This window comes from Mizuhopecten yessoensis, unplaced genomic scaffold (genome assembly GCF_002113885.1).
Source record: "Mizuhopecten yessoensis strain PY_sf001 unplaced genomic scaffold, ASM211388v2 scaffold8131, whole genome shotgun sequence".
Classification (NCBI taxonomy): Eukaryota; Metazoa; Mollusca; class Bivalvia; order Pectinida; family Pectinidae; genus Mizuhopecten; species Mizuhopecten yessoensis.
Window position 1 is genome coordinate 331776 of NW_018407394.1, and position 14689 is coordinate 346464.

Genomic DNA, 14689 nt, shown 5'->3' on the forward strand with positions numbered 1-14689 from the left:
ACGACGGACGACGGACGACGACGGACAAAAGGCGATCGCAATAGGTCACTTGAGACTTTGTCTCAGGTGACCTAAAAAACCATTCCAGGGTTCGAATCCCTGACTAAACTGCTTTAATTTTTACATTCAAAACACTGTTGTAGATTAAATTTTGGTTTAATATTTCTTCTGTATCATTTTTTCATGAAAGTCTCGCAAGGGATTTTTTCAGAAATGATTTATCAAAGCTAAATCATGCCAGAAAATAAGTTTAAGATGTATAGTTAGGAGATTTGGCAGTGGTACGGAGATCCTTAATGAAAATCAATAGCATTCCATAAACACAGAGGAGGATTCTTTGAGCAAAGTCTATAACATATGGAATTAATGTCCCGCTATCAAACCAACATTCATTCCTAGTCTTTATGTACCAACAGCTATTCATGGGAAATTAAAAGTCTTTGATTACATGAAGGAAATATAAAATTGCAAGAAAAAGTTTTACTGCCTATCTTTATCATTATTAGTTTATTTATAAATAGATTAAAACATACAAATCTGCTTTAAAAAAAATGTTAATTCTGCTATGCACACTCCAAGATGAGTAATATTTGTGTTACAAGAGATGGAAAAATGCACAGCCAGACCGGGGTTCAAACCCGGGACCCCCCAAACTCTTAGATGGAAGCTCTACCAATTGAGCTACCTGGTCACCGACGTTGTCAACCCAGTCCCATTCCGCTGCATTTGTAATAGCTTAGTAATTTATAGACAAAAAGGATTCTGAAAAGGAATGCAAAAATAACAAATTCTTTTCAATATAGAGTAAAATTTTATACAAGAATTCCACAGGATTGGATATGTCGCCTGCTCAGCGCTTTTAGTGAGAAAAGTGTTTTGGCTGGTGTTATCACGTAAACAAGCAAAAATAAATGGCAAAAACAATCAACAGCATTTGAGTGTCAAGTGTGATATGCCAAAACTCGGAAGGTTGAAACTCTACAGAAAATCCCGTAATATATAACAAAATTTGAAAGAAATTGATTTAAAAATAGAAAAAAAGTTCTTGCATTTACTACACAATGCCCTTATTCGGCAATAAAAGGGGCATTACACCACCAAAAATTCATGTAAACTTCTGAAATGGGAACGCGTCTGAGCTATATTGGTATGCAATATTTGTATGAAGTTTGAGTTCAATCAATCCAATGGAAATCAAGTTATCGCACGGAAACCTTGTTTCAGACGTCTCAACTAACAGCACTGATGCCAACAAAGTTATGCCTATATGTCGCCTTATGTTGCAGGCGACACAAAAAACAATACTGACAATGATTACAGGTGGTAAATACCTTTATTGTTGGTGAGAAGAGGGCCTGTATGTTGTGCCGCAGTCTAGAGGGCAGAGGTAGCTTGCTGACTTTTTTTTCTTGTGTAATGTTGTCCTGAATGATCCTTTGACATAGAAACTGCAGTGGCGCCACCTGCTTCGTAACCCAAGCAACGTGGAGATTAAAACCAGAAGCTAAAAATAGCCGTTTGTCATTGTGGCCCCAACATAAAGCTGTTAAGGGTTTCCCCTGAAAATAGAAATAAAATTTTGTCAGGTTTATGTGTTAAAAGTAATCTTATAACCTTACCATATGACACAAGGTCTAGAAATTCTGGACAAATATTAATTTTTCATTTCTGCATTTTTTTTCAATGATCTTCTCCGTACAAATTACAAAATACAGGATACTCTCATCCCCTATTCGATTTCTTCACTCGTTAATCAAGTACTGAAATCAAAGACAAATAACCGGTAAGACTTCCACTCATAATAACTACATATGGTATGTTGTGTATAAATATTAGATATTTACAGTCGTGGATCTGGTTATGGCAGTTGTAACAGGAAAGAGAATAGTGTGCTTTCACCGGGGATCCCAGACTTCAAAGTAGGACACTTTGCATCTGAGCTAAAGGGAAATTGCCTCATGAAGCGTGAAGCTAGAAGGTGACGGTTATCCTATGTACAATTAATATCTGCCACACAGTTCTGAATATCAAAGTAATTTAGTCAAACTAAGGTTAGAATATCTATTTTCCATCAGGTTAATTCCCCCCCCCCCCCCCCCCGAGTGTTATTTCAGCAGTCAAAGCCTCCCCCAGTTTCCATGGAAACATTCTGTGCCACACAGAATCGGACCAAAATTATAATATGTATTAGATCAACTGAATGTGATTGCCAAAGAAGAACTGATAGGAAAGGTGAACATTTCAATGGTTAGAAGAAAATAAGATGTTGTTACCAGAAAAAGATACAAAGTATATTTTGGGTAAGTTTGTTTTATACAAATATGTCGCCAAGCAGACTGTCTCGTGCCATGTAGAGGATATAGCATGTCTGAACACATCAGCTCCTCTAATAAACCTACAGAGCCACACTTCCTCTCCTCCAGAATGTTGTCGTAAAGTGTCCCTATACATGAAAGCCTGCCATTGTTTTTTCTATTTTCTCTGTAGACTATTATTCTGTGTGAATTGCACTTGACAGTAACAAGGCAGTTGATTTTGTTGTTACAAGTTTTTAAATGCATATCAATGACAAATATATTGGTAGGTGTAATTAACAAGAGGCCCATGGGCCTTAACGGTCACCTGAGACCTACAGTATTTATTTTTGTTGTTGAAATATGTACCAATTTGGGTAAAAAATTGTGAAGTATAACGTTAACTTAAGTTTGTCAGGACCATGAGCTAATCATTCCTAGACCGATTTTCAGTTAGATCGGCCTATTAAAAACTTGTTTTCAAGTTTGAAATAGGTATTTTCAAAATAGCGGCAATGGGAGCCAAATTGTATTTCTGATCGACCCGAAAAATAACAAAACTTTGTCAGGACCATGAGTCGATCATTCCAACAAAGTTTCAGTTCAATCGGCCAAGTGGAACTTGACTTCAAGTTTGAAAAAGTTTTTCAAAATGGCGGCCGTGGTGGCCATATTGGAAATACTGATCGACTCGAAAAATAACAACACTTTGTCAGGACCATGAGTCGATCATTCCTACTAACTTTCAGTTCAATCGGCCCAGGAGAACTAGACTTTAAATTTGAAATAGTTTTTCAAAATGGCGGCCGTGGCGGCCATATTGGATTTCTGATTGACTCGAAAAAATAACAACACTTTGTCAGGACCATGAGTCGATCATTCCTACCAACTTTCAGTTCAATCGGCCCAGCAGAACTTGACTTTAAGTTTGAAATAGTTTTTCAAAATGGCGGCCGTGGCGGTCATATTGGATTTTTGATCGACCCAAAAAATAACAACACTTGGTCAGGGAGATGTCATTAACCTTCCCATGAAATATTTATGAAAACCCTTTGCCAGAATTTCAGCTTAAGTTGAAAATGTAAAATGTTAATGGACGACGGACGATGGACACTTTAGCTAAAGCTCAGGTGACCTAAAAAGAGTTTCTAAACATAATCAGAGTTTTGCACACAATGATTTTCTCTAAGTATAAACATTTCATTGGCATTATTTTTCTTCCCGATTTTTCACAAACAATATAAATCAACAATTGTGAATCCACATACCTATTTGAGAGAATAAAACTTTTTATAATACAGAATATAACCAAAACAACATTTATACATATTCACTTGGGTAAATGATCTGTTTATGTTCATCAGTAAAAACCTTGCTGGGTAATTATTTCTCTCCTCTCTATGAAAATATCATTAAGATGGCTAGCTGCGAGTCTAAGATGCTAGACATGTTTATAGGTCCAGATAGAAGACTTTTCATTTATATATTTGTAGAGCTTCTGAGAAGACGTCTACTGCATGCTTTAACACATTCACCACTGAAATTTCATAATAAACTATTCTAACCTTTGAATTGGAAGAGTTCAAATGTGTCTTCAGGGGTGAATGAGTTAAACAAGGATCTACATTACACCTGTTGATGAGCTGGAGTAACTGAATCAATAACGTAATCTCCCAAGAGAAAGCTTATGGCTGTGTGTTTCCCTTCTGTACCACAATCCTTACACCCCACATTACCCACAAACTTGTTTGTAGTGCAGAAAGTATCAATTTGTTGAAATTTTAATTATCTACTCCAAGAAAAAAACTATTTTCTTTCAGAATCTTAATCACATCACGTTTACACATTCAGAAAAAAAAAATGTTATCTCAAAAGAAAAGTTTCCTTTCCCTATCAAACAGTGATAATATATATACAAACACGTATCATTGTACAGCGGAAATGGTTTTACTTTAAAATGTAATCAACAATGACATACAAGTTTGATCCTCTGTGAACTGTTTGGGCGACCGTCTGCTGTAGTGATGTAAGCGATGGCTCTGCTGAATTGATTACTGTCAATTAAGTGGGATTGCTGTCCCGTTTTAGTCTCATTTTACTCTCATGGGGTTCGTCTAAATGCGCCTTCAATGAGTATTTGTTTGTAAACACTTCCGGCAGCCAAAGTAAAACCCTGCTGGTTCCTTAGGTATTCCTTACATAAGAAGCTATAAGCCTACTGCATCAAGTTAAGCATGGATATAGTTCCTGAAGGATACAGTTAAGTTCAATATAATGCCATTACTTACATTTGTGAACTTTCTTACTGCAAAGAAATCCCTTGAAGTATTGAATAACCTCTTTATGATGCCAAAGTTTGGATGACAAAAGTTGACAGCATTACAAAGTTTTACTGACATATACTGACATTATAACAAGGTTTTGCTGGACAAAAGGTGTCAGTATAACAAGATTTTATTGATATATACTGCCATTATAACAAGGTTTTACTGTACATAATGGTGGCAGTATAACAAGGTTTTACTGATATATACTGACATTATAACAAGGGTTTACTGTACATAATGGTGGCAGTATAACAAGGTTTTACTGGACAGTAGTGGCAGTATAACAAGGTTTTACTGATATATACTGACATTATAATAAGGTTTTACTGTACATAATGGTGGCAGTATAACAAAATTTTATTTGACAAATGTGGCAGTATGATAGGTTTGACTGTACAAAAGTTGACAGTATAACAAGGTTTTACTCAACAAATGGTTGGCAGTATAGCAAAAATGTTATGGTGTAATAGTGGCAATATAATAATAAGCTTTTATTGCACAGATGAACTCATTCAAGGTATTTAGTACAGAACAGAATACTAATGACATATTTATCAAAATCTTATGAAAATGAGGTAGAACAGCGATAACAATTTTCTATTTATAGTAACAATGACTTCGCCTCGAGCTCTGGCTTCTAAAGCACAATTATGTTACAGATAAGTTATTGCTGATTACTCCCTTGAAGTTTCATCCAAATATGATCGGAAATTAGGAAAGTAAAGTGATGGCTGCTGTTTTCAGTGACCTTGACCTTTGCACTAGGATTCTGAATGGTGAATTTGATTGTATGAAGTGTTCTGCAAATAAACACTTTACAAAGATATGTGGTAGGGATCACTGGTGTAAAGGTTTTAACCCAAATCAAATCTGGGAGGAAGGTACATGTAGCAAATTGACATTGGAAACATTTCGATGCCCTTTCTCTTCCCTTCTGTTGTCATAGTGAGTGCATAAAAAGAAAAATATGTCCAGCAAAAGTAGGACAAGAACATTTTGGGGTGGATTGATTAATGAAGTTTAAGTGCAGAATACTAATGCATGAGAGTTATTGGAAGAAATTGTCAGATTACAAATATCTCAGCAGTGACCATATAGCATAGCTGTCAAACCTCCCTCATTTTGACCAAAACTTACCCTCAAAACTCCCTTGTTTGGAAATGATGAATCAGGGAGCTCTCCCTCACTGGAGGTAACATAACTGATAGGTTGACCCCTATGATACAGATACCTTGTAACCAAGTCAGTAGGACTTTGACCTCTGTAACTGTAACCAGTGAATATGACTTTTCACCTCACATTTCACCTCACTTCCTGATTAACAAACGGTGATCAAAATCTACATAATATATGCATGCCCCCAATTTTTTCCCATGCAGAAAGAGATTAGCCGTCTATTGATCACGCTCCAGAGAGAGAGCTGTCAAATCTCATCACACCACCAATGTAAATGGCTACATGAAATCCCTGTTTTTTGTCTTCGAGATAACACTTCTAGAAACTTGTCAGAAGATTCATCAATGTTGCATAAACAAGGAAACTCGTACATCAAACTGAACAGGATTCAAAGTAGACACCTTGTTTTCACCCCCTTGTCAAAGTAATTCTGTTGGGTTTGAAATTGGTAGCTAGTAATCATGGCAACCAACCATTGATTTTTCTTTTTTTTATAGCAAAAAAAGACTGGAAAAGATATTTATGAAGTACAAACAAAATTTGTCTTAGCTGGAAACAATTGCTGTTTAAATTGAGTACCACATTATTTATCATTCAAAATAGGCAGCTAAAATGGGAAAGGAAATACATATATAACTACAAAATAATACTTCAATATACTGCTTGGTATACATTATAAAGAAAAATACTTTCTACATTTTTCTTTGGGGAGAAACTACAAGATAAATCATAAAGATGTCTGAAAAGTAGAAATATACATGAAACAACCTCTATTTGACAAATAAATGTGTGAGATGGTTAAGCTGTTCTATGCATGCAATGAATCATTAACTGCACGTTTGGGCGCCTCCGAGCCCATGGACTGCGCCTCCGAGCACATGGACTGCACCTCCGAGCCCATGGACTGCGCCTCCGAGCCCAATCGGACTGCGCCTCTGAGCCCATGGACTGCGCCTCCGAGCCCATGGACTGCAAGGTTTGTGTTCAGTAATTCAGACATTCTCAATCTGTCTCCTTGTTGCTCCAAAGTCGAGGATCTCTAGTCAGAAACCCCTTCTTTGGATGGTGCTGCTTTTGATGACGAGTCCTTGTCGTTAGACGAGACCAAGGACTAAGGCCTTTCTGTCCCTGGTTTATAAGTTTGGGTAGGTTTAGACGTTCCCTTATCAGATCTCTGGTAGACGGTCGTCTGGCTTTTTTTCTCCCTCAGTGGAGAGAGATAACCAAAGACAGCTGGGCATTAATTTGTCAATAGTGTTCCATTGTTACAGATTCCTCCCTTTCGGCGGAGCCAGTTATCTTCTCCCCTCCAGGGGATCCAGAAAAGGCATTGAGGGAGGGATTACGAACCATGTTCCACAAGGAAACAGTCGAGGAGGTGCCAATGTCGGAATTTACCCCCAGCTCCTATTCCAGAATGTTGCTAGTTCGGCTTGGCGTCTGTTGCTAGTTCGGCTTGGCGTCTGATCTAAGTGTTTTCAACAAGTATGTAGATTCTCATTTCAAGATGGAGACTCCACAGGGCATCATTGCTTCTTATGGGAAAGGAGTGTGGGGATCTTTGGACGATCTGAAGGACGCTTACTATCATTTTCCTATCAAAAAGTCAGGAAGGAAGTACCTTCATTTCACTTAAATAATAATAATTCAAGGTTTTTATACACTGCTTTATCACAACCTAGTTCGTAGGTCGTCTAAAGGTGGTTCACAAATTATTATCCGTGGTTATAGGGCCTTTGCAATCAACAAATACCTTTCTCAACTCCCCGGGGAGCATACAGCCAGAGCTGCCATTTCGGCACTAACAGCTAGCATTCAACAATTCTTGCACTGCCCAACCACCTACTCATTTACAGCTGAGTAGACTGGAACAAGCGGAGTAAAGTGTCTTGCTCAAAGATACAACACAGTGCAATGCCGTGACTCGAACACTCAACCCTTAGGTCACGAGCCCAGCATCCTAACACTTGACTACTGTGCCTCGATTGCAAGGACTTCCAGTTCAGGGCCTTATGCCTTTGGGCTCATAACTGCTCCACTGTTTCACCAAGCTGCTGCATGTTGTTGCAAATTCCCTGTGCTCGCGGAGTATATATATTCACATCTACTTTGACGATTCCTTCATGTTGCCCATGGTCAGGTTATTGGTTATTTCTTTGAATTTTTAACAGAGGCTCATCCTGCGTTACATACTCTGAATGTCAATAACATGCTACTTCCCCCCTCCCCGAGGGCGTGGTGGCCAAGTGGTTAAGGCATCTGACATTCTGCTACCACTAGCCCTTCACCCCTGGGTCGAGGGTTCGAGACCTACTCGGAGCAGTCACCAGGTACCAGGTACTGTCCGTTGGCCGGTGGTTTTTCTCCGGGGAACGCCGGCTTTCTTCCACCACCAAAACCAGACAAATCCTTAAATGACCATAGCTGTTAATAGGCGTAAAACATAAACAAACAAATTCCCCCTCCCCTCCCCAACCCCACCCCTCTAAAAACAAATGTCAGCATGTAAATGTTACACTCTCACTTCCTATTTATAAGTCTAGTACTTACATTTTACAAACTTTAAAAGTTTTATAGTTAAAATTTCATTTAGATTCTAGGTGCATCTTCATTTAGACATTCGATTAATGAAACAGTGTTTACTCAATTCTGTTAATCTACCAATACAAAATGTATAAATAAACGTTGCCACTTAATAATGCCAAGCGGAATGAAATTACATTTCATCAGAGAAAAGTACAAGTGGGGTATCAGCTGTTGATAGAACACTGTAAAGGACACCAAACAGAATGGCCTTTCTATTGTAGTGCATAGCATTATAGGCGCCAACTGAACAATCCATTATTTTTAATTTTGGTAATGGCAAAAGTGTATTATTTACATTGAAGTGAGGTGTTTTATCTGGAGTGACCACTAATGCCATTATTAGACCTACTGAAAGTGAATTTCACATCAGGCACTTATCAGTACATGAGATAGCTATACAAAGGCACAATTCTGAAACAGCTCCTACGACAGGGGGACCGGGCCCGTTGTTTGTCCGACAGCTCGGGGAGAACTACACACAATGTGGTTATTGTATTTTCCTGTGTGATACCAATACCGTACGAAACACAGGAAGCCTTCACAGATAGCGACCACCAATTGGCTTGCAGTCATTATCCAAGCCTCCCACTGGTACTAGGCTTTCATGCTAAACATGGCGGTGTCACACCACATGGAAAGTTACATATGACAGCTGTTGTATGTATGTACTGTATAACCTGTCTTAGCAGGACACTGACTATTACAGAACCTGTATTGAAATAACACTGTGTAATAAAACAAACTTTGCAATATGAAACTGTATACAGAACCGCTCAACACTATACACTAATCAAGAATTGCTCTAGACTAAACAATACATATATCAAACCTGTCTAAATGAAACACTGCATAATTCAGAACCTGTATTATCAATACTCTGTATAATATTAACTTTGTATACACCAATCTCTCAACTCTAAGTGCAAATGTACATTTCAATGTAAAAAAGGGATTATAAGCCTGCCTTTTTCAATAGGAAATATTGATCTTTCTGGTGAAATGATCAAATTAGCTCCCTTTGACATCAATTTGATTTTTTTTTAAATGTTTAAAATCAATCAATTTCACTTCAACAAAATTTAAATGGCAACAATGGCATAATTGATGCATTCCATTATCGCAGCAAAATGTCAATCTTGATTAAGTGAAGTCTAAAGAAAGATGGCCATGAAGCCTGTTTCGCTTGACTGTTTCCTGTTTATTTATCAGAACTAGACTTTACTTTGAAACTGGTGACCATCAAAGATTTTCAATTGTAAACAGTTTTCTTAAAATAAGAAAGATTTAAAAAGTTTCAAAATGTTTCAGCCAATCAGAGGCCGAGGATTCTAACAAACATTAAAGCTGTGAAGTCAATCCTTTGATAAGGGAAACCTTACATTGCCCTAAAAAACTGTGAAAATACTGTATGCTGGAAACCTTTCACCACAGTTTTAATTTTGCCTCGTTTGCCGTCGTAGATGAAGGTAAAGTTTTCATGACAGTGAAAAGAAATATGCAATATACTATCTATAGTAATAACATATGAAGGGTGAAATTAACACTGCACTTAACTGGATTCTACCAGTGAAAGGCGAAACATTTGACTGGGCGTAGGTTTCTCAGTTTAAAGTGGTTCATCCGATTCCTCACAAAAAGAGGGGCAAAACCAAGGGAAAAACTCTACCTTATAGACTTACTGAATGCTGACATAAATCAAACATATCATTTGGGCAATGAAATAATCATCTACACCAAGTTTATTTAAAACTGACCCAGAGGAATGTGAGAAGTAAAATGCCTTGGTCCTTATTTGGCCCTGCTCCTTGTGCCCAAAGTGGGCCACACCATTTATTTACACATCCTTGCATCCCTTTGGCGCAATTATTCTCTATACCATGTTTAGCCAAAATCCCAGTTTAGAACTGTGTTAGAAAGAAACCTTGATGGGCAGATACTACACTATCACATATGCTCACAGACACTTCATGCCAGATGAGCTCACGATGTAATCAAATGCTGCTTACCATATTCTAAATCAATAAAACATTTTGAGGACTTCCAATTCTTCACTTAAATTTTCAAAATGTCATTTCAAAGGAGATTTTATTTCTGTAACACAACTAAAGGCAAAAAACAAAAAATCTGAAATATTTCTGAAATCAATCTCAAGCCTCGTGACAAAATCGTGATTAAAAGTGATGTAGGGTTGTAATATTTCCGAATCACATGCCCAAATGCGTCATTTGATTGCTGAAATTAAATTTTGACATCCAATTAATGAATTCTAATCAATAATGTTGCTGAATTTGTGCGCCAATTCATGGCAGAGTCCTCAAACCGGAGGAATTAGACATTCTAACGCAAATGTTCTTCCCTTTCAAGAGGTGTTGAATTATCTAAGTGAAAAACCCTTGGGATTTCACACCAATTTTTTAAGTCATGAAACGTGAGAAGTTTCGATTCCTTGCATTGTAAGGGTACTGAAGTGTTGCCTGACATTTCCTGGAGACATTCGTTTGACATAATTACAGTGTAATTTGCAGTAAATCTACCTCGTAAAATCCTTGTACATAATCAGAAATCTTGTTATTTCCTAACATCCAAGGTTGAATTTCTCCCAAAACTCAAAAGAGACAAGATAAGTACAGACACTTAAAATCTATCGCATGTTTTCAATGATACTATAAGATCATGTGAGATTGTAGGTCTTTGTATTATAGCAGGTTTCCCAGCCACATATAAACCAGGGTTGCAACCTCTAAAGAGCCCAGTGTGGCTTCGTTCAGCTATGTACTGTGTCTGTCTTAAATGACAAAGTACTTCAAGAAACCCCTATTATTATTTCCATCACACCAGATTGAAAAATATTTAGCTATACATGTCTTTGGTGTTTTTACATTGTATACGCCACTATTGTATATCTAAAGGTGAAGACAACTTCATACCTATCAAACTGTTTCTAGCCATTTGTCTGTTTGTTATCTTTTCTCCCCGTTAGCATTATAATTTCCATGCATTGTATTCTCTAAAAAGTAAAATAATTTCCATGCATTGTATTCTCTGAAAAGTAAAACAGAGATACTTCTGTTGTGTCGACTTGACAACTGTCTGTTGGGTGACGACATCATTTGTAGAATTTCCATTTGGGATATGTTTAATACAGAGTTTGTGGGAAAAAACACCTCACCTTATGATTAACACGATGTATATATTCGTTTCCATCGGATGTAAATCTACAACTCGCGTCTGCTAACTTCCGAAACAAAACATTGCATTGGAGTTATTCCCCTTATTATGGTCCTAAGCTAACATTGCCGATGCTATATGGCTTCGCCTGACATGGAAGGAGAAACATTATGATTGCATGAAATATATGGCTCACGTGGAGTGAGACAAGTGTTAGCTTAAGTAAGGATGTCTCAGCGTGCCTAGAGTATACAGGCAGTATAAACTTATTCCTACACCAATGTCTAGACCAGTGTTAGCTTAAGTAAGGATGTCTCAGTGTGTCTAGAGTATACAGGCAGTATAACTTGTTCCTACACCAATGTCTAGACAAGTGTTAGCTTAAGTAAGGATGTCTCAGCGTGTCTAGAGTATACAGGCAGTATAAACTTGTTCCTACACCAATGTCTAGACAAGTGTTAGCTTAAGTAAGGATGTCTCAGCGTGTCTAGAGTATACAGGCAGTATAAACTTGTTCCTACACCAATGTCTAGACAAGTGTTAGCTTAAGTAAGGATGTCTCAGCGTGTCTAGAGTATACAGGCAGTATAAACTTGTTCCTACACCAATGTCTAGACAAGTGTTAGCTTAAGTAAGGATGTCTCAGCGTGTCTAGAGTATACAGGCAGTATAAACTTGTTCCTACACCAATGTCTAGACAAGTGTTAGCTTAAGTAAGGATGTCTCAGCGTGTCTAGAGTATACAGGCAGTATAAACTTGTTCCTACACCAATGTCTAGACAAGTGTTAGCTTAAGTAAGGATGTCTCAGCGTGTCTAGAGTATACAGGCAGTATAAACTTGTTCCTACACCAATGTCTAGACAAGTGTTAGCTTAAGTAAGGATGTCTCAGCGTGTCTAGAGTATACAGGCAGTATAAACTTGTTCCTACACCAATGTCTAGACAAGTGTTAGCTTAAGTAAGGATGTCTCAGCGTGTCTAGAGTATACAGGCAGTATAAACTTGTTCCTACACCAATGTCTAGACAAGTGTTAGCTTAAGTAAGGATGTCTCAGCGTGTCTAGAGTATACAGGCAGTATAAACTTGTTCCTACACCAATGTCTAGACAAGTGTTAGCTTAAGTAAGGATGTCTCAGCGTGTCTAGAGTATACAGGCAGTATAAACTTGTTCCTACACCAATGTCTAGACAAGTGTTAGCTTAAGTAAGGATGTCTCAGCGTGTCTAGAGTATACAGGCAGTATAAACTTGTTCCTACACCAATGTCTAGACAAGTGTTAGCTTAAGTAAGGATGTCTCAGCGTGTCTAGAGTATACAGGCAGTATAAACTTGTTCCTACACCAATGTCTAGACAAGTGTTAGCTTAAGTAAGGATGTCTCAGCGTGTCTAGAGTATACAGGCAGTATAAACTTGTTCCTACACCAATGTCTAGACAAGTGTTAGCTTAAGTAAGGATGTCTCAGCGTGTCTAGAGTATACAGGCAGTATAAACTTGTTCCTACACCAATGTCTAGACAAGTGTTAGCTTAAGTAAGGATGTCTCAGCGTGTCTAGAGTATACAGGCAGTATAAACTTGTTCCTACACCAATGTCTAGACAAGTGTTAGCTTAAGTAAGGATGTCTCAGCGTGTCTAGAGTATACAGGCAGTATAAACTTGTTCCTACACCAATGTCTAGACAATTGTTAGCTTAAGTAAGGATGTCTCAGCGTGTCGAGAGTATACAGGTAGTATAAACTTGTTCCTACACCAATGTCTAGACAAGTGTTAGCTTAAGTAAGGATGTCTCAGCGTGTCTAGAGTATACAGGCAGTATAAACTTGTTCCTACACCAATGTCTAGACAAGTGTTAGCTTAAGTAAGGATGTCTCAGCGTGTCTAGAGTATACAGGCAGTATAAACTTGTTCCTACACCAATGTCTAGACAAGTGTTAGCTTAAGTAAGGATGTCTCAGCGTGTCGAGAGTATACAGGCAGTATTAACTTGTTCCTACACCAATGTCTAGACAAGTGTTATTTTTTTTTATTAGCTTAAGTAAGGATGTCTCAGCGTGTCTAAAGTATGCAGGCAGTATAAACTTGTTCCTACACCAAAGTCTAGACAAGTGTTAGCTTAAGTAAGGATGTCACAGCGTGTCTAGAGTATACAGGCAGTATAAACTTGTTCCTACACTGATGTCTATCTCCTTTCCAAAATCATTTTTTACAGGAAACTCTTGTAAAATTTCGTTAATGAATAAATCAACATGAATATGACACAATATGCATATTCATCTGACTCTAAAATATAAGATAAAGCTAAATGCTGAGTTTGTTTTGAATTTGAATATTAGATAATGCTAATTTGAACAAGATTAAGGGGAGATAACTCTAAAACAAATCATAGCTATAACATTTAGGTAGTATATATCCTTTACAAAAGCCATAGCTATGAAGTGCAATATAAATCCTTTATTGCCACAGTACATGTTTATTTACACATAAGATCCATTTCATTTGTTTCATTTTTAGCAAAATAGATCTTCTTCTCATTGCCATTTTTGTCAACTTAGCTCAAATTTCTCAAATCTATTACTTTAAGTTGCCATCTGCATAACTGATGATGTCACTCAATTATTCTTAATGTGAAATGACAATCAATATCATTGGTAACATCATTGCAATATAACAATTGAGAGTTATTTGTGATACATGAAACATGCTCTAGAGCAACTGAACAGAAATTCAGTCACAAGAGGTCTGTGAGGCCTGTATCACTCAGCTCATTATGTCACATTTGCTAAGAAAAAGGCCAATAACAAAACAAAGCCTTTTCATACATATTAATGGACCAAGCTTTCAAGACAATTATGGTTTGGAAAAAGAAGACTACACAGTAATTCAGGTTTAACATTCAATGGATACAAATAGGACATACTTGAATTGAAACACCTACCGCAAGGCAGAGTTGAAATGGAGATCAGAAAGTGCTATGATAATTTTTTAAATATCAAATTGTAGCCATTTGGCTTCCTTTGATTTTGGCCCAGACCCTCCTTCATAAATATAAATATAGTTGTCAAATGATCATGCTAACCATATTTTTATGCTTGCTGATTTGATTTTTTTTAATATATATATATATATATATATATA

At 37.3% G+C, this 14689-nt stretch overlaps 1 protein-coding gene across 1 annotated transcript in view; it reads right to left on the bottom strand.

The window, feature by feature from the left end:
• The window catches only part of LOC110455085 (tubby-related protein 4-like), a 154670-nt gene that overhangs the window by 27901 nt on the left and 112080 nt on the right, over positions 1-14689 (bottom strand). The window contains exon 8 of the mRNA XM_021505024.1: positions 1332-1559. Within this exon, the coding sequence (XP_021360699.1) occupies positions 1332-1559 (228 nt within the window). The remainder of the gene's footprint in view (positions 1-1331; positions 1560-14689) is intronic.